Here is a 23,987-nt window from a genome sequence, read left to right as displayed (position 1 = left end):
AGAAAAATAGACTTACATAACCCACCGTGCACCTGCAGTGAGCAAAGAAAAGAAAACTTAAAAGCCACAGTGTTTCAATGGGTGGATTTGAAAGCTCTCCCAAACCAACTATCATAATATGAAATGCAGTGTGGTCACAATACAGGCCCTCTTTCATCTGCAATTACTGAGGCTTGAACTTTGCCACCACTTAGATTAGTGTGATACTCTAATGGCAACAAAATTAAAGATTGCAACGTGTTACGCTGTCTGAAATGAAGGGAACATCTTATCCTGATTTGTTTGAGGTAAAGCCAGCATAAACAGGACACAGAGAAGACATTCACTGAACACCTCAGATTTTCTCTAATGCCCTACCTTAGCTGCTCTGTCTCAGAGATTCACAAATGCCCTCTCTCAGAGGCTGAATAACTGAATGTTTTGAGCTTTTCTGTGGAAGTTTAGAAAATGTAAAAATCTTTTCTTAGAATTTGCTTCCCCCTTGTGGTGAACTGCTGTAAACAAAACCATCATGAAATAAAATCCATGGAAATGTTTCAAAAAGTGTCTATTATTTATCAAGGATTAATTATATTTAAAATGTTATAAATTATAGGGTTATATGTTAGCAAGTTCAGTACCTTGAGGAATCAATTTGAGGTGGTGAATTCCTATTGTTAATGTTCAATGGCGGGAAATGTTTTAACAGTATCATATAATGGAGAGCGTTAAATATTTGGTGAGGATATATTTGTCTTGAGAATCCAATCATGAGATAATCCATGATGCAATGTTATTACCTGTCACAGTTAGAATTACGGCCTCATTCTACACTCACAGAGAGGTCCAAAAGAGAACTGGAGTGTAGACCACTCAAGCCGAATGCCTTTCTGCATCCTAATAACTTCCTTACCTTCTGGATGCTAAGGTTTAAATTACCTTAACAAGTCATCACCATCTATGATTCTTGTCCTTAGGTAAGTGTAGACTATAAGAAACTCATAAAGCTGAACTGAACTGAAATTACTACACATTAACATAATGACACCAACAGTAAACATACTGGCTCGTTAAATGCAATGGGCTAACTCCATTCTACAGTAAAACGAACAGACCAACAAACGTTTAAAAGACCAAACTAAATAAATAAAAATCTAGTTCAGAATTTATCAGCAGAGGGCAGTATTGCATGCCTAACAACAACAGCTGTCCATTTATAATTGATCAAATGTATGAAACCTATATGCGACCCAGATCTTATTTCGCACACTATTCAGTCTATTCGTGAGAATCGCTAAGTGTTTCCAAATGCTCTCTTCTCCATTGTTTTAACTAGTTTTCTTTGTTGATCATTAAAAGATCATTAAGAGAGATAGCCCAGGCCAAGATTAGGCCTACATTTAGACTACATTGAGTTTCTAGCACTGCCATTTACTTCAAAACTAAGATTAATCCATGTGCAGAGAATCAGATTTAAGGACATAAATGTAGGCACATGTCTCCTTGTGCATTACCCCAGTTAGCTTGTAGCTGCGTGTGGTTTCCGCTAAACTGACTCCTCCTTCCATATTCAATAATATTTAAAACTGCTCTCAAAGTAACTTGAAAAATATTAGGAGTAATATGTTTTGGTCCGTTAATACTCTATACATTTAGAATTAGTTTACTATTTTGTTGTTATTACTATCGTTGTTGTTGTAACAGAATTGTGCGTGCTTAACACCGGTGTCTTAATAAGTGAGATTCATAGAATAGTTAACACTTTGCAAATGGACAGAGAATGCAGAAGAACAAATCAGATCAGAAACGTCAAATTATACTGCACTGCACTGTAAGTGTGCATAAAGGCCACACGCTTGTAGCCAACCTCGCCGTTTTGCTGCGGTGTTTTGATGCGCGTGCTCCGTGGCTCCCTTCTCAGCATCTCCCCCGAGTGCCGCCAGTTGCCTACGTCCTGACGCGCTGCGCTGCTTGTGTGTGTACTGGAGCGTTCTGGTGTCGGCTGTCGTGGCTAGTCTGGATTTTGGGTGACAGCACCGTTCGCTCATTCACTTATCAGCGATGAAATAATGAATAGCACGGACTGCACCGCATGGGAAGCGCAGAAGTGTGCCTCCGATAAGTGGTAACGTTTTCTTGACACGCGTACCTTAAGGCATCGTGTGGTTTTGTACATGCTGTAGCTGTCAAACCACCATAGGTTGTCGCTGCAGTTTTCTTTGGCTTGCGCTCGCTCTGTCATTTTTATCGGGACACAGTGTAACAGATCTGATCATCGGTAGTACCTATTGTACGTTGAAATGTAATCTTTTGATATTTGTCTTTGGATAAACATTCGAGCCGATCTTAGCTAAGTTGAGCGCACATGCATTGTATAATGGTGTAATGGTGCCTGTGACCGTTAGGCTAGCCTAGTAAATCAACATCTTTGTGCTTGAACTGGGTTATATTTTATTTTTATTTAGTTAGTATGGACTTTGAGCACATTGTAAACACAATGATGTTTCCAACAGAGACAAAATCTTTGCGTTTCGGCTTCACATGTTGACGTTTTAACGTCACGAAGAATGGTGTAGTTTGCCAATACTAAATCGCCTGTCGACTTTGAGATGATCAGTTTATAAATGACATGATGAAACACAAAAATATTACGATACAACTTACATATAAAACTACCAGATTTAGTCTTCCGCGTTCACGCTAAATTTCGTTCGTATTCTCATTTCGATGCCATCGCGTCATACGACGTAAAATGTTTGTTTACAAATCGAGCACTGATTCATCATGGATCCAAACCGCGAATACAGTACGGTATCGGTCGTGTCAGCTCTCTCAGGTCTCTATACCTAATTTACTGACCAGACTCAGGCATTCCTTTGTGTGTCCAGCCCAAAATCACTCTCCCCACCTCACACGATAGGCTGTGGCGTGGAGGGTTAATACCCTGCTTATTGCGAGGTGTGACTCTTTTGCGATTTGCCAACACAGATGCTGAGCGAAAAGAACTAAGCCAATTATTAATGTATGCCGATCATACTTAGATTTTTTATATTGAAAGTTAATTAGTCTCCAGTGGTGTGCTCATAGCTGTGCTCAATACATACTGGCAATTACTCTTATGTTTATATTACACTATTAGTCCATATGGACTTATATCTTCTATTATCATGCTTGTTGCTATTAAACAAGTTGTAAATTGCAAGTCTAATATAGCCAGTGTGAGATGTAATTGACTAGATGCTGGATTTGTGTTTGTATTTTAGCCAAAAATAAATAAATAAATAAAATGGGCATGGTCTCTTAGTTTAGACAGATGCCTTGTTTAGATGCTATGTTTATCTGTGACACAACTGCCTAGATATCACCACCCACTCATTTGTGATGGCCAAATGCACATCTGTTTATAGTCAATGCATTATTCTTTGTATATCTCTTCCTATAAATCTGCCTGAGGGCAGAGGGGTAAAGCTGTTGAGAGTCACATGTTTACATCCACGCCTCAGAGCCATTGTTCCAGCTTATTGGAAACATGTGTAGTTCGTTTTGTTTATACTGAAAGCAGGCGTCGTAGGCCCAGTGGGGCTGAGCATATAGCGTCATCCAATCGCGCGTGCACACACACACACACACACACACACACACACACACACACACACACACACACACACACACACACACACAGTATATCCTTAAAGCACAAGGCCAGTACCTGCAGTATTAGCCATGTTGTTGATTGCTTTATCAAAAAAAGGCCTTTGGATACCTTTGTGGCTGAAAGCTCAGAATGCAAAGTACATGCTTAAATGACATAGGTGTGTGAAGGCTGATTCATCCAGACCACTTACTTCTCTCGCCTGTGTTTTAAATGCCATCTCTTTTTTTCACTATGGACAGGCAGAGGCTGTTCTCATTACTGCCATTGTTTCGGGCTGCTGCCACTTGAGAGCATGCCCGATAAACGCCCACAGCTCTTCGTCACTGCAGTCATTAAGGGCCTTGCTGCATTGGTTAGCATCATGTAATATGGCACATGTAAGATGAATTCACCTCTATCTGGCTCCTTCAGTAGTGTTTTAATTTAAATACTATCATGGTGCTCTCTATAGTTTGTCACGCTATCCTTTGCTCGCCAAAGTTACGAGCTTGGTGATATGTACCAGTCTGCGTTTCCTGCACCTGCATCTTATTTACCTTTGGAACTCTTGCTCACGGTGGATGTTTACACCATCCTCAGAGAGTGCTGAACAAATTTAGAGAAAGCACAAGCATTGCTGGCAGCTCCTGCAGTCGGCCTACTTTGAGGCTCCCTGTCAGAAGCCAGGGAAGAGGTTGTGGTCGATGTGTGAAATACTGAGGCATCTCCTGAATGGGGTTCTTCATTGCTGCAGCTGTACTGCTGGTCTGAAGCACAGAGATGTGAGATTTTGTCCAGTTTTCCTTCAGGTTTGCGAGATTGTTATCAGTATTTCCTGTCTAAGGCTTTTTTTGCTGTGAAAGCTGGAACTTAGTATTCTAAGTAATGCCTGTATTTCCTGGTCTTGTTTTGATATGGTTTTGTTTTACCATAACATACTTGTTTGCACATTATGTGTGCCTGTAAGCAGAATGTGCTTGTGATTGACAGGATTTGATACATTCAATTAGTCACCTCAAAGTGCCCCTCTCAAAAGTACTGTATACCAAGCCAACTCTAGGGTATGAATGTACTGAGGCTGCCAAACCCCATTGAGTGTGTGTGTATGCATATGGGAGCTAACTCTTTTATGTTTTTTTCCATTCTAAAGAAAATTATGTAATTGATGTTAAAGCTAAAAGAGCTTTTCTTGTGTATTTGGTTGTGATGTTGGGGATTAGTCTTACTTTTACAGTTGTGGATAGAGTTAGGATTAATCTCATGGTTAGCTGTAAGGAAAGCGTAGTGGCTTGGGCTGAGACTAGTCTCAAGTACTAAGACTAAGTTAAATATTTGGACTAAGCTTTTTCAAAAATGGCATGGTGTACAGCTGCCTTGGTGTGGTGCTGTTACATGTATTTTGAATCAAATTCACTGTTTAAATTGTTTTGTGATTACGTTTTATTATTTTATCTATTTTTGCACTTTTCTGTATATCGGTAGATAGACCCATATGTTTGATCAGATTGTTTGGTCTGTTATATGTGCATTTACAAAGTCAAATTCCTTGTATGTGTACCATAAGTTGTGTGTATCATAAGTCATCATAAGGTTAGGTTTAGGTTTAGGATTAGCCTTAGGACTGGGGAGATTTGGTTATGCTAACATTTATATTGATGCTCAGTCCTTGCTAGCAACAGAGGAACGTGTGTGTGTGTGTGTGTGTGTGTGTGTGCGTGCGTGCGTGCGTGCTTGCGTGCGTGTGTGTGTGTGCGCAGGAGAATGAGGAAAGCCTCTCATCTGGGACAAGGCCCCTTCAGTTCACTGAAGTGCAGGGCATCTGTGCACTGGTACGAGGCAGTGACGACCCACCCAGATGGTATTGCGAGTGATGCCAGTCAGGCCGGCCCATTCACAGGATGTATTCTCACCTCTTTCGGCTGGCGAGAGCCCCAGTGTCTTGTTGGCCCATTTAAGGCCACAAAAAGAGAACTGAGAGCCAATTTACACTCTTTCTTCCCATTCATGCAAAAACAAGATGTCATGGTCTTCAGTTTCCTGCCCCACTTTCAAATGCTGCCTGAATGTTTTTTGTCTGGCTGCTGGAGCTAGAGAGGAGAAGTGTTGCCCTGGGCTTCTGAGTAGGGTTAGGGTTGGTGATCAGATTACTGTGCACACCCAGGTGCCATGAGCCGAGGTTGATGGCAGTGTGATGGCAGAGCGATGGTGTAGTGTAACAGGAGACTGGGTTGTAATAGAGGAGCCTGCCAAGCAACCAGGAATCTGTACAGACACTTAAATGGCCTAAAGCTCCTTTGCATCTACTGTGCTGACACAATCAAATAGTTATGAGTGGGTAACAAACCACTTGGTCTATATCACTTATAAATTCTTCCCAGATGCTCCTGAGGCATTTATGTACATAAGACTGTTGGAGTGCATTCCTTAACAGCCCTACATGTCTCCGAAGTCCTATGCATATCCTGAGCAATGATTGTGATTATTACGTTTCTCTGAGATTCTAAGACTCACCCTAATACTGAGATCAGTCTACACAATATGTTTGTCTTTCACTTTGATCAGTATGTTAGATTAGGCAATCATAGTGGCATAAATTTGTACTGTCTTGGTGAGCAGACTGTCAACACTTGTTCATTTGATGCTGACCAATCATCGTTCATGTCCATTTGTATGTCGTTTAGGAGGAGGGTGGAAAAATTGTTAACCATGGATAGAGAAGTGCTGTGTGTGATGCTGGTGGTTTTGTATTTGGAAGAGACAAATAAAAGGATGATAAAACAATTGTGGACCTGTTCCTGGGTATCACAACCTGTATTGGCTGTCTAATCTTCAAAGAGAACTTGAGGTAACAAAGGTGTTAACAGATAAAACAGTTTCACAATCACTATTCCTCTTTCTCTTCACCATGTTTACATATGTTCATCACAGAACACACTGTCATCCTATTGGTCAATATCAAAGAACATGTAATAGGAGTCGTCAGATTATGTCACACTGCAGGACTCGTTCCTCGTTCCCAATAATTGGGACCAGTACTGGAAATTTGCTGGTTTTGACATCATGATCATTCAGACTGAATTTGCATAGTCTTATCCTGGCATAACTGATTGAATGACTGTATCCCATTGTACATGGAAAGCTTGTTATCCTCAACAAGATCCACCAGGTAATTGGACTACCATTTATTGCACAGCATCTTTCAAGCAAATGTCAACAACACGACATAAAAATCTCCAAAGGACACAGAATTAGTGGTCTTTAGTCACTTAGAGAAGAAAATGCCTTGTTTTCCAGAGCCTTGCTACACTGATATTAACCTGCTGCATAGCAGGTTGAAATATCAGTGCACTTTGCACTTTACCATTGTTAATTATAGCCTAGGTAACAATAAATGTGAAACATGAAGGCTCTTGGATCTGCTTTTTATGTGCTTTTCAGCATTAGATATGTTACTCAAAAAAAAGACCCTTATGTTAACCTTGAGAAAATAAGATGACTACTATAGATGACTACTATAGAGCACTCCTCGGGCAATTAGATTGTTAACCAATCACAAATAAAGGCACTAATGTTATCCAAAATAATCATCCTGGGATGCAATCCACCCATGGAAGTAGCTACTTAATGTGATTAATGGGAGAATAAAAATAACTCCTCCCAGCTAACAGCGTGTTTATTGTTGTCTTCTGATCCCTTTGTATGTATAAATGCCTACCTAACTAGCTGGCTACTACACAGATGGGTCCAGATGCCCGGTGCATGTGCTTTTCAACAAAAGGATCAGTGTCGGCCAGTTTGTGAACAAATGTAGCAGATGCATATATATAACCAGTGGTCCCTGGTATCACCTTCTGCTTGCTTAACTGTATTGATAAGCAAAGGACACACACCTACTCATATACAGTAATGTTAGCTAAATAAATATATTAATCAAAATGGATATGGTTCATGTGTTGCTACAAATGCAATTCCTTCATATAACTTAGCTAGCTGGAGCATTTGATACAATTCAAGCAGCACAAACACATGAAATGACTATTAGAGAACCTACCCTCTTATCTCTACGCACTGTTCATGCACTGTTTTCTACCTAATGTTGTCGGAGTTCATATGTGGCTGGCGACATCCTGCAAACGTACATTTCACCAAAGGGACTCAGTCAGTCAGTAAATGAAAATACCTTTTCTAGGCAAAGCATGACAGTGGACACTAGCATTCACATCCCAGTATGTCTTCGCACGCAACTTCATCTAACCGAACGAAACCTCTTGTCTCTGCAGCACAAATTCTTATGATGTTCTTGGTAGTTTTGTGGCAAAGACTCATATATTGCACATGTGCGTTGGAACAAAGTGTGCCAGTTAGTCCGTTAGTGAGCAAAAATGCCTCTTCTAGGCCGGCCTGCTAGGCGGTCCAGCAAAATTTGAACAGTACAAGAAGAGAACAACAAGCTGGGACACCTATGGGATCTCAAATGCCCTCTTGTATGTGTGTCTGGCACTGCTGTTCAGATCAGCTTGCCATAGCTGCAGTGCCAACCTCACACCTCAAAGCTAATGTTGCTGCTTTTCTGGAAATGTGCTGTTTTTCCCATATGCTTTCCAGATTCCAGGAGCCTAGTGGTCACTGATTCTCAGGCCAGGATCCCACATCCATATGGGAAGGTGTTGACCAGGCTGGCCTTGTTTGTTAGGCAAAGAAACAGCATGTTCGTTGTGAGGGAGATAGAGAGAGAGAACCAGAGAGAGGTAGCAAGGGGTAGAGAGAGAGAAAAAGAGAGTGAGAGAGGGAGCAAAAGGCATCAAACATCAGCTCCCCAGGGGCAGAGCTATTTATAGCAGGCAGCGTAAGATGCGTGTCTACAGGTCAACATTTTCCCCATGACATTTGGCTCATAAACATGAGCCATCTTAACAAGAGGCACTCAGCTCTCTGGAGCGGAGAGTGCCCCCAGTGGCCAGGAAGAAAGCGACATTTGAAGCCCATGAGCAGTACTTGACACGGGGGAGACTCAGCTGTGCCGATTGGGGCTGATGGAATGTTGCTCCTGCCGCCGAGCTGCAATGTTACGTCTCCGGCTGGGAAACAAGTGAAAATCACTCTCCAAGAACAGCCTTTGAAAGCATCTCAGTTGAAGGCTGAGAGCTTTGCACGGCATTACTCACGGAGATAGCTTGGTGTACAGAAAAAATGTTGGTTTTTTCAGCATCTGGTTTTTCTGTATAGTATCTATTTCACACGAATTTCTTTCTGTTGATGCTTTTCAGTAACACTTTTTTTTCTGTGGGTGAAATAAGGTTGTGCTATTGTACCCTGAAGTCTCAAGACTCAGCAGAAATGGTCAGAAATAATCAAGCTGGCAGTTTGGCTGGGGAATTTTGACCCCAGTGTCAGCTTGAGTGGAGAGATTTACCACACAGACAAAAACACAGTACTGTGGTCAATCTGAGTCTAAAGAGATGGGAGAGAACCCAGTCTTACAAACAGCTATGATGGATTTTTAAATTAGCATGAAATGACCGATAATAAATCACTGTGCAAGCTCCTGTGATGCCAGTCGATTTTGTGAAAGTCACAGTAGTGTATTTGGATATACTGCATGACCAGTTCCATGTGAAATACCATACCTCTCTGTCTCTCCACTATGCTCGTCGACAGTATATATATAAGGCAGGGTTTCAGCTGAAATGTGGTGCACAAACTTTCCAATATGGTAATTAGGAATCATATCAATTTAACATTCTTGTACACAGTTTTTCCATTATACTGCCCAGGCATCTTTATTTCTCTTTCTCCCTCCCTCTCTCTCTCTCTCTCTCTCTCTCTCTCTCTCTCTCTCTCTCTCTCTCTCTCATTCTCTGCTGTGTAAAGTGAATGGTAACGCTTGCTGTAGGAGGGACACTGGAGATACCAAACCACAGCTTTTCCATTTCCCAATGGCTCTTGCTGCCGCAGAGACTGATGAACCCAGGGACCTGTGTTTGAGGAGTGGATAGATTCCACAGGAAACCGCACTGTTTTCTCTACAGCATAGGCAGCCTGTGCTCTGCCGCACAGAGACGCACAGAAGCACCCGAGCAACAGTGAAGCGTCATCTGGTCTTTGCGTCAGGGGCCCTGTCCTCCAGCAGCAAAGTAACGCCCGCTGTGGTCTCTTGCATGGCTCTCAGCACAAAGTGCTGCTGATGCTTTTTGCAGATATGGCTACTGTTGTGGGCTACGGGACTACTGAATGTTGTCTTATGTGTGTGCACACAACATGGGGCATGGATGACCTCCAAGGAGGTGTTTCTAGTCATGCAACCATGCAGAAAGAGCACAGCCTTCTGGTAGGCTGCTTGCAAGAGTACTTGTTTTATTGTAATGGGAGTGAAAACCATGACTAAGCAGAAACATAAAAGTAGTATTTCAGAGCAATGTAGACTTAAGTGCAGAAATAAGTTTTATATCAGACTTTGTTTACATTTGATGACCTAATGAACTGCATACAAAGCAGGAACTTATCTCCAAATATCTTTTGTGGCCAGTAGTCTAAGGTAATATGTTAATTAATTAATTCACTTAATTAGTTAATTAATTCACTTTTAACTGTTAGTAGGCCCAAATATGTTTATAGGTTCTAGGCAGAGTGATTTTGAAGTTCATCAACTTGTCCTTGAGTCAGCTAGAACCTTTCTATAGAATATTAGTGAAAAACCATGGAGGACTGGATACATACTACATTAGGGGGATTTCTTAGGTGAGATCTCTCATGACACCTCCAGGCTTCCAATATTCAGACCTATTTACTTTGCATATATCTTAAAGGGATTGGAACCCACATACTTGTGGTGCTTTTCCACTGTTGCCGCACCTTAATTCCCCATTCATGGAGTGTTTAAATATTATTGATACCACTAATATGCTGTTATGGTTCCTCAGACTTTGGTGAATTCTAAAGAATCACTTAGAGTGCAAGGGAATGTTTTACAATTTTAAATCACTGAGTCCAGAACCCCTTGAAACATCTTAAGACTTATTTTGAAAGAGCATTTGAAATGCATCATTTTTTTCCACTGAATCAGATCAGTACAGTAATGTGAGAAGGGATGATTTACTTCTGGAATCGGCACTCACAGAGAATGGCACCCATCAAACAGATGACTCAGTGCATCTGTAAAATGACACCACTTCCTGTTGTCCTCACAGAGACAAACGTCTGGAATCAAGGTCGGTTTGACCATAATCCAGCAGATACTGTTCAGACTTCTTGCCATTTTAGGAATGCCAGCCTTCTATGTTAGAGTCCGCCACTTCTTGTAATTCAGATGCCGAGTGTGGTCTGCCAAAGGCCATGAAGGCCTTCATTCTCTGAAGGGCGAAGTCGGCTGCAGCCTGTACATAGGGAAAGTGGGATTAAGAAGACATATGAGTGCTTTCGCAAGCAGTTGCACTTTGATTTTAGGTAAAAATTAGGATTCGGGGGAGAAAAAAGCATCCCAGGAGGGTACTTTAGTGAAGTGCTGCTTCATGAGAATCTTTAATGACCTTTGCTTTTCTTCAGTGCATGTCTGTATGGCATTAGGAGGCAATGCGTATGGAGGCAAAATGGCAATGGTTCCCACAAACTGCATGTAGAACCCTCATATTAAATATTTTGTGTAACATGAAGAGAGAGGGAAACATTTGACATTAATTTAATACTACATAGCAATAAATTAGCAAATGAATTGCCCCGGACAGATGGGTGCATGTAAGCAGCATTTCTGAATGAGGCCATTGCACTCATTCCTAGTGCTCACATGAAATGCTTCTGTTAGAGGCATAGATAATTTGAGGCTTTATTGGCTGTGGGAGCGGGATCCGTTCCAGGGGAGTGGATGGAGACAAGCGAGAGTACTTTGCCCACAGTGTCATTTTCAGCCCTTCCAAACAGGGCCACACTGCTTTACATGAGTGCTTGACCTTTCCTCCTCTTCTTCAGTTTTGCATGGACTGAACAATTGCACAGTTGTGTAGTTATAGAGAGCCCAGACTTGAAACTGCAGAACTTTTACATGTCAGGATGGTGTTTGTGCTTTAAGGAACTTATGTTACATATTTATTCGATTTTGTTCTGTTGATTCAAGTTATTCTACTTTCAATATATTCCTGCTGTAGAACCATGAAAAGTGGCAGTTTATAAATAAAGCTACATTAGTTTAAATATAGTGCAGCATAAGTATGAATGTATTTTTTTAGCCATGCTCTTGTGCTTTGTGTTGAATATTTATTCATTAATCTCAGAGGAAGTTTAGGCTGTGTGCACTGATCTCTTATAGTGACAATATAACTTGGCACATTGGTGATCCACTTAACACAGAAATCCCTTCCTTTCATGTTTTTTTAATCTCCCCTTCCACCAGGAGTAAGAGAGGAAAAAGCACAAAAAGAAAGGTGTGGGGAATTTCCAAACAGTTGCTTTAAAAAGAAAAAAAACAAACAAACCCAGAATGCAGTTGTCTGCGACAGCAGGGTCACATCCCCCTCAGAGGGTCACAGTGGGAACAGGGACCTTATTGTCAGGGCCAACACATGGTGGTGGTGCTGGGCCTCAGCAGACTCCCCTGGCAGCACACATAGCAGAGCGGCATTCGCCAACTGCACAGTGCCACCCAACAGGTGCGCGGACGCCTGGCTGTGACAGAACAACCGGAGCCGTCGACTTGTCAGTCAGCGAGCGAGCTTTGGAAAAGTCCAGCACTGCGCGTCCCTGCACCAGAACCCCGAAGTCTCTGTTCGGCCCTTCAGAGCCGTCCAGTGGCTGGGCGGTGGAAGGCTGAGTCCAGCAGCATGCCATGTGGGGCCCTCGCCGAGCGTGGGTGCCTTTCCCCAGTGCTGAGTTCTATTTCTGGAGTGCATAGCAGATGTCTGAGGCTCAGGGGCAAGGACAACAGTTTCGGCAGACACAGCCCTGCCCTCACTGGCAGCTGAAGCCTGGCAGGAACCATCATTAGCTTCTGTGTCCTCTGAAGGTTTCTGGTGCACAACAGAGGCAGGCTTTGTAGGGGAAAAAAAATCATAACAAGACTTATTATCATTAACAAGACTTATGTCAGTTAAAGCCCAGGAGGGCAAATCCTGCTTGCCTGATTTCCCTGGGTATTATGTGTTGTTCATGACGTAATCAAAGTAGTAAGAGCAGATTTGCTTACATTTGCCAGGTGAAACTCCTGTATGCTGTCTTTTTACTGTCTGCATATGTAAGGACAGAGGACAGTATGATAAATAAAGCATAAGACATCCTTCCAAGAATTATATTATAGAGGTAGTGAGATAGGCCAGATGAATCAGATCACTCTAAGATGGTTTCAGGCCACCCTTTCTCTTTTACAGTATTGTTAATAGCAAATGTAGGCAATGTTGATGAACCTTGCTTAAAGTGGGATGTCTATGTCAAATAAAATGTGCTTTCAACTCAAAGACCTGGCCGAGAACTCATTTTAAAGCTAAACTCTGTGTGACCCATGGAGACCATGCCAGCCTTTCGTTTGTGGAATTATACCTCATATATAACATCTGTTTAGATGAGCGTTGCCCAGAAAAAGGGTTTGAAATAAACACTTAACATACCATTTACCCTGGTTAATACACTTTATTATGACAACTGTCCCTATGGATTTGAGCCATGTAAATGGACCATAATAGAATGTTTAACTTCAAAACTGAGTCAAAATAGCCAAGTGCAGGTCTTGTCATGTGCAGTTTTCCACTCATTTCATGTTGGATTCTAAGGTGAATTTCATGAATTCCACTTTCCTCTGCATTTACAGATGTTTTATGTGTTTTGCACTTGCAGATATTGACATGAAGAAGGACATAGAGGTGTTGATAGCAGAAGAACGTGCAGAGATTATCTCAAAATATGATAAGGTAAGATCCAGTGTAAACTGTTTACACTGTGTTTATATTTGTATACCAATGAATTACCAACAGCATTGCTAGAAACACTAACCAGCAGTGTTTTGTTTAGACTTATTTTTGAATGCATCCCTGAAGGAGACCTTGTTGATTCTCAGTTTCATTAGTAAAAAACCTGAGGGCAGGACTCACTGCTGAAGCCGAAGTTTTTGTGTCCGGGCTTGTGTTCGGGTGTGCTCTGAATGGCACCGGTGCTGTGGATGGTGTGTGGATGAAGCTGTGAAGCCTACAGTTGCTTTGTTTGAGGCTTGCAAGGGCTTTGGGCACAGACAGTCTACTTTCATGCTGTGGTCATTGCTCAGCGCTGAGTCAAAAGTGTCCATGTAAAGCTTAGGCAAGCAGAAATTCAATGTGATGAAGTGTATGTTGCTAGTCATTGGAATTCGCTTTAGTTCTTCTGCAAACACACTGCCTCAGCTGCGTGATTTAGTCATGAATTGCGGACTTGTTGAATCATTAGGTTATTTGTTCGAGGGCATTAAGTCCCATGAAATAATGTTATCACTCAATAATGATAAATAATGTTATCACTCTGTCCACTCAACTCCATTTCTCCATTGTTCCTGATTATGACATTGCCCATTTTAGAACTGTTGGAGGCAGGGTTGGCGAAGAAAATCTTAATGCTAGTTCACTGAAATGAGTTTTTGCAGGGTGGGTTGCCTGGAAATGTCATGAATGAGGTGATGGGAATTTCATGAAGTGCTTTGTTGCCCTGAACAGTGAGGAGAAATAGGGTGTGTTCATAATTATTCCCTTGGTCTGGCCCAAACAAGAAAATGACGCATTGTTACATTTCAGTCCTGGTTTGCTTATCGTTCACACAAATTTGCAATCGAACCAAAAATAAAAAAAACAAAACAACGTATGACAAACATGATACAGGCTTAATGCACTTATTGTCGTTGTGTATACCTGGTGGTATTTTTACCATCTGGAAACACAGCAAGACAGCAAGAGGTGGTAAAATGGATAAAGGAGTCAGAACAGCACCAGAAATTTCTCTGCTGCACATACCAAAGAAGGTACACTGCAAAAGGAAGAAGATGAACTTTTCCTATGGCTGTACCAAACAGTAAATGGTTTCTGGTTTTTTTTTGTACTGTGTTCATATTGTTCCTACTTTCTTCATACTTCAAACGAACTGTAACAGAACTGTTTAGAAATGGACAGAGACTCACTTGCTCAGGTGATCTTGGTCACCTGATTTGGTGCGCACCAGAGTTTGAAAGGAAGCATTGACACTTATTCTAGAGAACCGCACTAATGGACCAATCGCAACAGGGTTCGTTTTTAATCGAATCAAAGCTACCAAGTCTGAAGACCCCCTTAGATACCGGTCCAGTCTGGCCCTCTTCTCCTGCCTGTCTTCTGACTGACTTCTGAGATAAAGGTATATTTACTGCTGTCATGATGGAACTGAAATCTGCATTTCAGGATTATTTTGTGGTATGAAGGGCCCTCTGACAATTTCGTCTGCTCAGTGTTCAGCTGAATACTGCCTGAAGGGGTGAGGGGAACTCACATAAAACGAAGCATGAAAAGCCCTGAGTGGGAGCAAGCGTGCACCAGCCCTACTACATTACAACACTTGTGACTGCATATATATAATTTAATGATAACAGTGGTCCTGCATGAAACAGAACTATTTTTAAAATAATGAAAAATGTGCAGTGTCTTTAACTAGGACAGCAGTGGCAGGAATGGTAAGAGTGAGAGAGCTTACAGGGCTACAACCACAGCTTGCACAGCGGCCTGTGTTTTTGTAACACAGATGGACAGTGCAGCGTAGGGTCAGTGTTTAGCACACATTTAGAATTTGAAGGACACATTTGATATCACATTGTAATGCCAACAGAATGCTGAAGTTGATGTGATGGTTTAGACTCTGACAGTTTGCTTTATCGAGCTCTGCTTGAGGCACTTTTGCTGGTCTGTTTGTGCTGCTGTAGTATATATCAAACGTTTTCATAAAAGGTGTGTGTGTGTGTGTGTGTGTGTGTGTGTGTGTGTGTGTGTGTGTGTGTGTTTCAGGGCAGGGAAGATGGTGTTGAGATCGACCCTTGGGAGGATGCAGACTATAGCATTTACAGGTCCACAGATCGTTTTGGCTTCCTGCAGTAAGTCATCCGTTTGATTCTCAAACACATTCTATTCTGCTGTGGATCCTTAGATTCTACAATGACTATTTAAGTGGTCTAACATTGCATTGAAGCTCAAAATGTTACCTTTTTTTTGTTCTATATCCGATCGTGCATCTTTACATTTTGATTAAAACAACTTAACCAAGTAAAGTTGCTACCATACAACATACAAAAACATTCTTCTTAAACTATCATACATTGTGAGCTGGAGCACTGAACATGCACTCATTATGATGTGCTCTGTTGTTAAATTAGCGACGCTTTTAGCGTTTCCATCATTACATCTCCTTCTTTCTCCAGTGAGGAAGAGCTCCCTACACCAACGGCCCTTGAAGAGAAGGTAAGACTTATAGAAAGAACAAATTCAGTAGCCTTTAATGAATATCAGTACAAAACAAGTGCAATTGTGAACCACACTACAGGAGCTGTATCACTAGTAGAAACTTTAAACCAGCAAAAATCATAATATTCTCTTGCACGCAAACACACATGCCATAGATAGCACTCTGTTTAACAGAGTGACCTGACCTGGTGCCCTTCCGCCGTGGCCTTTTTATGTGTGGCAGGGTGATGACAGAAACAGCTGGAGGTGTGATCCCATGTGACACATTTGTGTTGCTTAGCTGACTTGTGGCTAGTTCTGCTGAACTCTAAATGTTTCAAGGGTAGGACTAGATATAGAGGGGAATTGCGCTCAGATCAGCTATAAAAAATGGGAGCCGCGTAACTGCATTTCTGCTGTTTGCAGTTTCTACATGTCCCATGGGCAAGGCACTCGTGGGAATTTTCTATACCTGATATTGCTATTACGCTGTTGCTGACAGCTTGATTTGATTTGCATAAATTTTATGTGAGAGCGCACTTTAGTGTTATCTCTAGGATATGACATGGCAGGCTAGAATTAGATGGCAGACAGGTTTAAAACATAACAGCTGTGTCACTCGGCTGATATGCAGTAAATTACTAGGTGCATGTATGAACCTCCTTTTTGCTTTGTTCTGCTTATCCTGATGCATCGCCACGTCCACTCCTCCCCCTCCCAGCAAAAGCAGCAGGAAATCGAGCGTGTGCAGAAATGGCTGAAGCTGGTGAAGAAATGGGAGAAATACAAGAGCAGCGACCGGGTGAGAGTCTGCCCTTAGCTCCAGCTCTGTCTGCCTGTCAGATCAGACATGGTGTGAATCTTTATTGTCTCCTTCAAAGCTTTAATTAAGGAGGACTCTGTACCTGAGAGAGATACACAACACTTTGTGCAAATGTGGTAAACCCCATAGTCTGGTGCAGCTCTGAACCTCTGACAGAATACTTTACTTAGGGAAATCATGCTTAAATGAAGAAGCACCCCCCCCCCCTCCCGCATCCCAAAAGCCCAAAGGATGGATAAATGAGTTTCACACCAGGTTCCTAATACTTGTAAATATACGTAATTGATCTAAATCACTGTCTGCTCATCTAGATGATGAAGCGGGTTTACAAGGGGATTCCTCTGCAACTGAGAGGCCAGGTCTGGAGTCTACTATTGGATGTGGAGAAAGTCAAGAAGGAGAATGAGAGGAAATATGAGGTATGGCAGAACAAGCACACTTGCATCCATGTGCATGCACACACACATGCATACAATCACAAGAACACATGTACAGGCGCCTCCACAAAACCAGGATAGGGGCCAAACATCACACACACACACACACACGCACACGCACGAGATCAGTCGACAGTGTGACAGATGTATTGTTGTACACACTGTGGCCAGAGCAGCTGCCATGCTAGAACTGTTTAGTAGCCTGCACTGCACTGAGAGAGGCTGTGTGCTAGGAGCTAGGAGAATGATGTTTTGGGGAGAGGGGGCGTCTCTAGAAATGCACAGGCAGTGGAACACACTATACAGGAACCAAATTTAGCGCAGGGAGCTCTTGTGCAGGTGACAGCAATTAGGAAGAATTAGTGACGGAGGCATAGCTGTCTGAGATGCATGGGACCCAGCATGTACCTTCTACTCAGTAACTGAAACCTTTCTGTGAGTCATTGATTTTAAATAAAGGCTCAAAAGGCATTATAGGAACTCTTTAATAAACATTTTACAGAAAACTGCAGTCAGGAACGAAAAGATGCTATAAAGAGCTTCTTTTTCTTCCTTCACAGAAAATGAAAGAGCAAGCCCGGCTCTACTCCACAGAAATCAAGCAGATTGACCTTGATGTGAACAGGACCTTTCGAAACCATATCATGTTCATGGACCGACTGGGAGTAAAGTGAGTCACTCCTGCATGATCCCACCTGGACGTGTTACGGTACACTGCGTCCATCGAGTACATGTTGACAGGCGTCCGTTGCATGGAAGATGTGTATTGTTATCGCAGTTACTGCATCTAGGTCAATGAAAGACACTAAGTGGGTTCCTTTTAGTCTGCTACAGTGAGCTCAATCATGTGGCACTTAGCTGACCCTAACTAGCAAATACATCGTGCTCTTCAGCTGTTTGATTTTTTAATGTTTTAATGGAATTCTTCTTTTATTATCTTAGCAGTCACATGTTTTTTCAAAGTGATTCTTGTGGCAGAGTTAGAACAACCAAGTCTTTTTGCATTTAACATTGAAGAAGGGCAACTTGACACATTCCTCCAAGTCAACCAATATTTCTGTTGTTAAGTCCAATAATTCACATCTCTTTTTCATACCAAAGTGGGCAGTATTACCTGTTCCTTTCAGGAAAAAAAGGGTGGCTTCATTGGAAAGCTCTCGTGATTATTTTTTAGGCCTTTTCTTCTTCGTGTTTGGAGAGCTTGTTTCCTGAGTGAGGAGTGAAAAACATGGTGATGTCACTGGAGCCTTAATAGATTACAGGCCTACTGTGCTCAGCGGAAAGTCTTGTGCATCTAACTCATGTCATTAATGCTTCAGCATATAGGGAGGAGTTCGGCTACGGTTTAGGGAAATGCTCCATGCTCCTCCTAAAGACTTTGGGTTTCTGGAATGCAAAGCACTTTTTAAACATCAGGCTGCAAAAAAGAATGTGTCACAGAGTAGAGCAGTGGGCTTTCAGAAGTACTGGAACAGCTTTTCACAACCCAGTCCTCAGGACCCACCAGACGGTCCACATTTTCGTTCTAACCCAGGTCCCGAGATGCCTGAACCAAGGACACTAAATGCCTGGTCCAGGCCTAGTGGGAGCTAGGACAGAGCAACAATGCTTATCATCTGGGTGGATCTTGGGTACTGGGTTGTATTGGACATTGTATTCATTTTGGGTTTCATTAATAGATGCATGGCAAGCTCTGGTAGTGTAAGCTGGACTGCTATGTGGACTGATTTGATTGTGCTCATGCTTTCTCTCCGCAGGCAACAGTCACTGTTCCACGTGCTCAGCGCATACTCCGTATACAACACGGTAAGCAGGCAGCGGAGCGGATGCCTATCAGACTGCAAATCGCTGAAGTAGAACGGATGTCAATTGCTCTTTTTTTGCAGTATGAGACAGAAGAAGACAAAGAAAAGAGAGACAAAAATAAGTGCAGCCAAGTACAGTCCTAAGAAGAACACATTATTGGTATATTGTGTATGTTTGTGTATTCAATATTGGGTTTTCAGTTTCATGTCTTTTTGTGTGTGTGTGTGTGTGTGTGTGTGTGTGTGTGTGTGTGTGTGTGTGTCTATAGGAGGTGAGTTACTGCCAGGGAATGAGTCAGATAGCTGCCATTCTTCTGATGTATATGAATGAGGAAGATGCATTCTGGGCTCTGTCACAGCTGCTGACCAATCAGAAACATGCCATGCATGGTGAGCCCTCCTCATTGGTTAAATTTGCCTGGATACCAAGCAGCATATTGATTTAATTATTGAGCGCATGCAGGATGTTTCAGGCTTCTGATTTTGCAATAATGTGAGAACTGAGACTTTATTAATACATTTTACACATTTTTATGTTCACTTTTAATTGTGTATTTGTATTTTTGAATCCCTTCCAGGCTTCTTTATTCCTGGTTTTCCCAAACTGCAGCGATTCCAGAACCACCATGACCAGATACTGTCCAAACTTATCCCCAAGCTGAAAAAGCATCTGGTAGTGACACCTTTCATTTCTCACTCTAGAAACAAATTGCTAAAGACATTGAAAAATCGAGCCATGGCATTTGAGTAAAATAATGTCTGTTTGTGGTAAATCCATTTTGTCTGGATTTTTCACCTTTTAACCCACCCACCTGTCCCGTCTCCACTGTGTCTGTCTTCAGGACAAGGAGCAGATGTCCAGTGGGATTTACAGCACCAAATGGTTCCTGCAGTGTTTTATTGACAGGGTGAGTTTGCATGCAGCCTTCAGTGCCATACACATGAGCTTCCTTCCTGTCCACGCGGTGTCTAAGCAGTGCCATTTATTCCCTACACACGTTATGTGATGTGGGTCAAGGGAACTGCAGTTAATTAAATCCCCTCATCCGGAATGCCATAATGCAGAACACATTGCACATGTTGCATCTTTTCATTTGTCTTTACAGCTGGGCAATTAGACACTTCCTTTGTTTCCTTATGTGGCTAGAAAACTAGAACTGCATCTGTGTAACATCGACCCTTATTTTACATGTAAAATGAATATTTGCTTGACGTTGCCTAACCAGCTTTCCATAACCAATATGTAGGATAAGTCACATTAGCTAACTAGATAAAAGGTTACTTCCACATCATTGACAGTTTTCAGCAACCCCCCCCCAAAAAATAAATTAATAGCACTCACACACATAAGGGAACTCTGACATGTTCCGTTTATTTTCAGCTCTCTGATAATCAGGCAGTCAGACTCAACTCACCAAATCCTGACAAGACACACAATAATTTTTGTGTCAGCGCCCTGTGTAGTGATTTTCCTATAAAAATCTCCCATAAAAAAAGTGTAGTTCACTTCGCAGGGAACTGGTAGGGTGATTAGAATGCACTCTTTCCTCCTTGGTAAGACAGCCATATATAACATGGGTTACAAGAGGAACATCATTAAGGGAGGGTTGTACTATTTGTGTGTCATATAAGTAATGAGAGAACGTGCAAACTACAGAAAAAAAAGATCAGAAAAGTGATAGAGAGAATGAGTTATAGTGACAGCAAGCAAAAAAGGAGTCTTCATTCTCTTCCTCTGTTTGGTAGGTGGACAGATGGAAGGAGCGTTATTAGCAGGCAGGGTGCATTGAATGATTGTTTCATTGTATTGACTCTGCACAGGCACTCAATCCAGCGGCACAGACTGTGGTGAGGTGGTGGGCGGGGGGAGGCATTGCTGCTGTCAGTCAGGCCAGCTGTGCACTGCAGAGCCACTGAGACAAATCTCTACTAGAATTTACCAGTAGCACAGAGCTTTGAGACTGTTGCAACTCCTTGTTAAGTGAGGGTGATTTACAGAAAAAGACTTGTTCCTCCTCACAGACCCCTTTCACCCTGACCTTACGACTGTGGGATATCTTCATCTTGGAGGGAGAGAAGATGCTCACAGCCATGGCCTACACCATCCTGAAGCTGCACAAGAGTGAGCCGTCCAGATGCTGCTTCGCACGCCACTCACTGCATGCTTACTGAGAGTGACTGTGGCCGGAGCTAAGTGCAGCCTGTGCTTCGCAGAGCGCCTGACCAAGATGCCGCTGGAGGAGCTGAGGGAGTTCCTGCAGGAAAAGATCGCCGAGTCCTTGGACCTTAGCGACGACGCCGTCATCGAGCAGCTTCAGATCTCCATGGCGGAACTGCGCAAGATGAAGCTGGATCTTCCTTCCCCAGGTCTGTCGCCACTACCGTCTTGGATGACTTTCCATAGGTCAGCTGAGTTTGTTGCCAGTACTGCATTTGTGAACCATGTCATGATTGTTGTTTCCAGCCAAACCCGATGAGTTGCCAAGAAAACCCCTGGGTCTGGAGCTGCCCGTGGTGCTGATGCACATGCAGCACCCCAAACACAGCCCGGCGGAGGACACGCCTGACAAAAGCCAGCTAGCCAAGCAACCCCCAGCCTCACTCAACATCCACCTGGACCAGGACTCCATCCTGCCAGATCAGAGCTCCCAAGACAACAAGCAGCCCTACAAGGATGGGGAGATGCGTAGCCTGTCACCCTTTCCCTCTCCTGACCCGGTCCTGGTACATAACCAGATGTCCTTCGCCCCAGAGGGAACTATCGGTGCTCCACAGGATGGAGGTGAGCAGCCTCCCCCATACGAGCCTCCCAGAAACGGGCTGCACTCGCTGCCACCTCCCGTACTGGACGAGAATGCGGGCGGAACTTCAGCAGAACCGGAATCCTCACATGCACATCAGGACTTCGTGCAGTCAGCAGAGGGCAAAGACACCCCGTCACTGTGTGCAGCCTCAGCTCCAGAGCCTCATCTGCCCTCCAGTATCTCCCAACACGAGACCCTACTGGAGTCAGGCATAATGGGAAGGGAGAACTGGTCTGGGGACAGTCTGGCTGAACGTTGTGCTACGCTGACCCAGAATGCCGAGGCTGCTCTCGGTCCCCTGCGCTCATCCTCTGCACCACACACTGGATTATCCCCAGCTGGAAGGAGGCTGCCCACTGTTCACTCGGACCCACGGTTTGAGCGCACTGCCCGTGCCAGTCTGCCAAAATCAGACACATTTTAGATCACCATTTTGCAAACCAGCCACTCTTGGCACTCAACTTACATAAGGCGTTTAGAAGTTAGATTTATACAGTATCACTGCTGTAAGCGAAAGGTTCTATGATCTAGGTAAAGGATGCCACAGTTTGCAACAAATACTTAAAGGAAAAAGGCAATGAATATTGTAAGGATGAGGTACAACGTACTGTCCAATGTTTCTGAAAAAAATTCTGAACAATTTCCAGTTTTCATGAAGCAGCTATGATTTAGTACATCAGTCCTTAGATCTTTCATTTTAAGAATCTTTTTTTTTTTTCCTTTGATAGAAATATGGTCTTAATCTAATCAGATAAGCTTGAGCAGTTTATTTGATTAGAGGTTAAAGTAAAACAAATTGAAAAATATTGAATGTTTGAAGGTTTGGGACATATTCACATCCTAAGTTCAAAGGTCACTCCAAAATGTGAGTGTATCTAAAACGTACTGCAAAGAACAGTCCATGAAATCTAAGTGAGCTGGCTCACTGCTTTAGACACATTTGTCAGCATATATGGTAGCCTACGATATCCTTAAATACAGCTTTCTCTTCATTCTTTTTTTTATCTCATTTCAGTCTTGGTAGGAAAATCTTGTTGATACCATCACTGAAAAAAAAAAATTATTTCAATGATTATCAGCCATTAATACAAAAGGCCTTTCATTTGACAAAATGATATGTCATAAATATGTCATAAACATGACTTGATGTTTATTCTAGCCTCATTAAAAAGATTTTAAAAATGTGCAATGTGACACAATGTGCTATATCAAAGATTTTAATGTAGAGTCTTGCAAAATATTGCTATCACAATGTTTGTTAATTAAGGTCTTATATGAGGCGGCACATTTACAGTATTTTGATGTTGATACTTTCTTTGTCAAAAACTGAACCAAGCATGTTAAGGAAGGAATTTAGCCAGTGCTACATGCTGGAACATTCAGGATTATATGATTCCAAATGAATTCTAACCAAGCCTTTGTGTACAGTGTTCAAACATGATTTTCATTGATGTGAGCATTTTGTAAATTAAGTTAACAAGCTTTTTTAAAGTATCGTCTTTTAATGCTTGTAGGCTTTTGTATTTTAAGACATTTTGACACTTTGTACAGAAAAAATTATATTTATACTGGAACCATATTGAATTTACAAGTAGTGATCAATATATATATATATATATATATATATATATATATATATATATATATATATATATATATATATATATATATAGAGAGAGAGAGAGAGAGAGAGAGAGAGAGAGAGAGAGAGAGAGAGAGAGAGAGAGAGAGAGAGTTTTTACATCATTGGCTAACATTGCTTATAAATCCCAGTTTTGCATGTGCTGTCTCCTCCACATTGTGCCTTTTGCTTATCATTAGTGTGTGTAGAAAGCTTTAGGCCTCGGGATGAGTAGTTTGGTTTGTGTTGAATGGCTTTAAAAGTCAAAGTATGGTTTAAGGATGGTGGTTGCATATTATGGCTAAAAAATAATTTCTGGCAAACGTTTGAAGTGAACAGCTACACCTGGTGGATATTTACTGTCTTGCATTTTCTTTTTTTAAACGCGCTGTTGATTTTGGAAAGCTTTATTATCTAGACAATTTTGGTGTAGTGTGCTATGTTATCACGCTATTAGTTCTATGATGTAACATATTTGTT

The 23,987-nt window shown here is 42.1% G+C and overlaps 1 protein-coding gene across 1 annotated transcript; it reads left to right on the top strand.

The window, feature by feature from the left end:
* Nucleotides 1–1,988: 1,988 nt before the first annotated feature.
* On the top strand, nucleotides 1,989–23,477 carry si:ch211-288d18.1 (USP6 N-terminal-like protein). The gene is made up of 14 exons (XM_027013841.2): nucleotides 1,989–2,104; nucleotides 13,430–13,503; nucleotides 15,586–15,671; nucleotides 15,996–16,035; nucleotides 16,739–16,819; nucleotides 17,152–17,259; nucleotides 17,838–17,947; nucleotides 19,035–19,083; nucleotides 19,352–19,472; nucleotides 19,661–19,755; nucleotides 19,925–19,990; nucleotides 21,105–21,204; nucleotides 21,297–21,449; nucleotides 21,547–23,477. Exons 2-14 carry the CDS (start codon nucleotides 13,438–13,440, stop codon nucleotides 22,308–22,310), a joined length of 1,839 nt encoding a protein of 612 aa, XP_026869642.2. The 5' UTR covers nucleotides 1,989–2,104; nucleotides 13,430–13,437; the 3' UTR covers nucleotides 22,311–23,477.
* The last annotated feature ends 510 nt before the right edge of the window (nucleotides 23,478–23,987 follow it).

This window comes from Electrophorus electricus, chromosome 21, assembly GCF_013358815.1.
Source record: "Electrophorus electricus isolate fEleEle1 chromosome 21, fEleEle1.pri, whole genome shotgun sequence".
NCBI classification, from domain to species: Eukaryota; Metazoa; Chordata; class Actinopteri; order Gymnotiformes; family Gymnotidae; genus Electrophorus; species Electrophorus electricus.
This window is presented reverse-complemented; position numbering and strand designations above follow the sequence as displayed.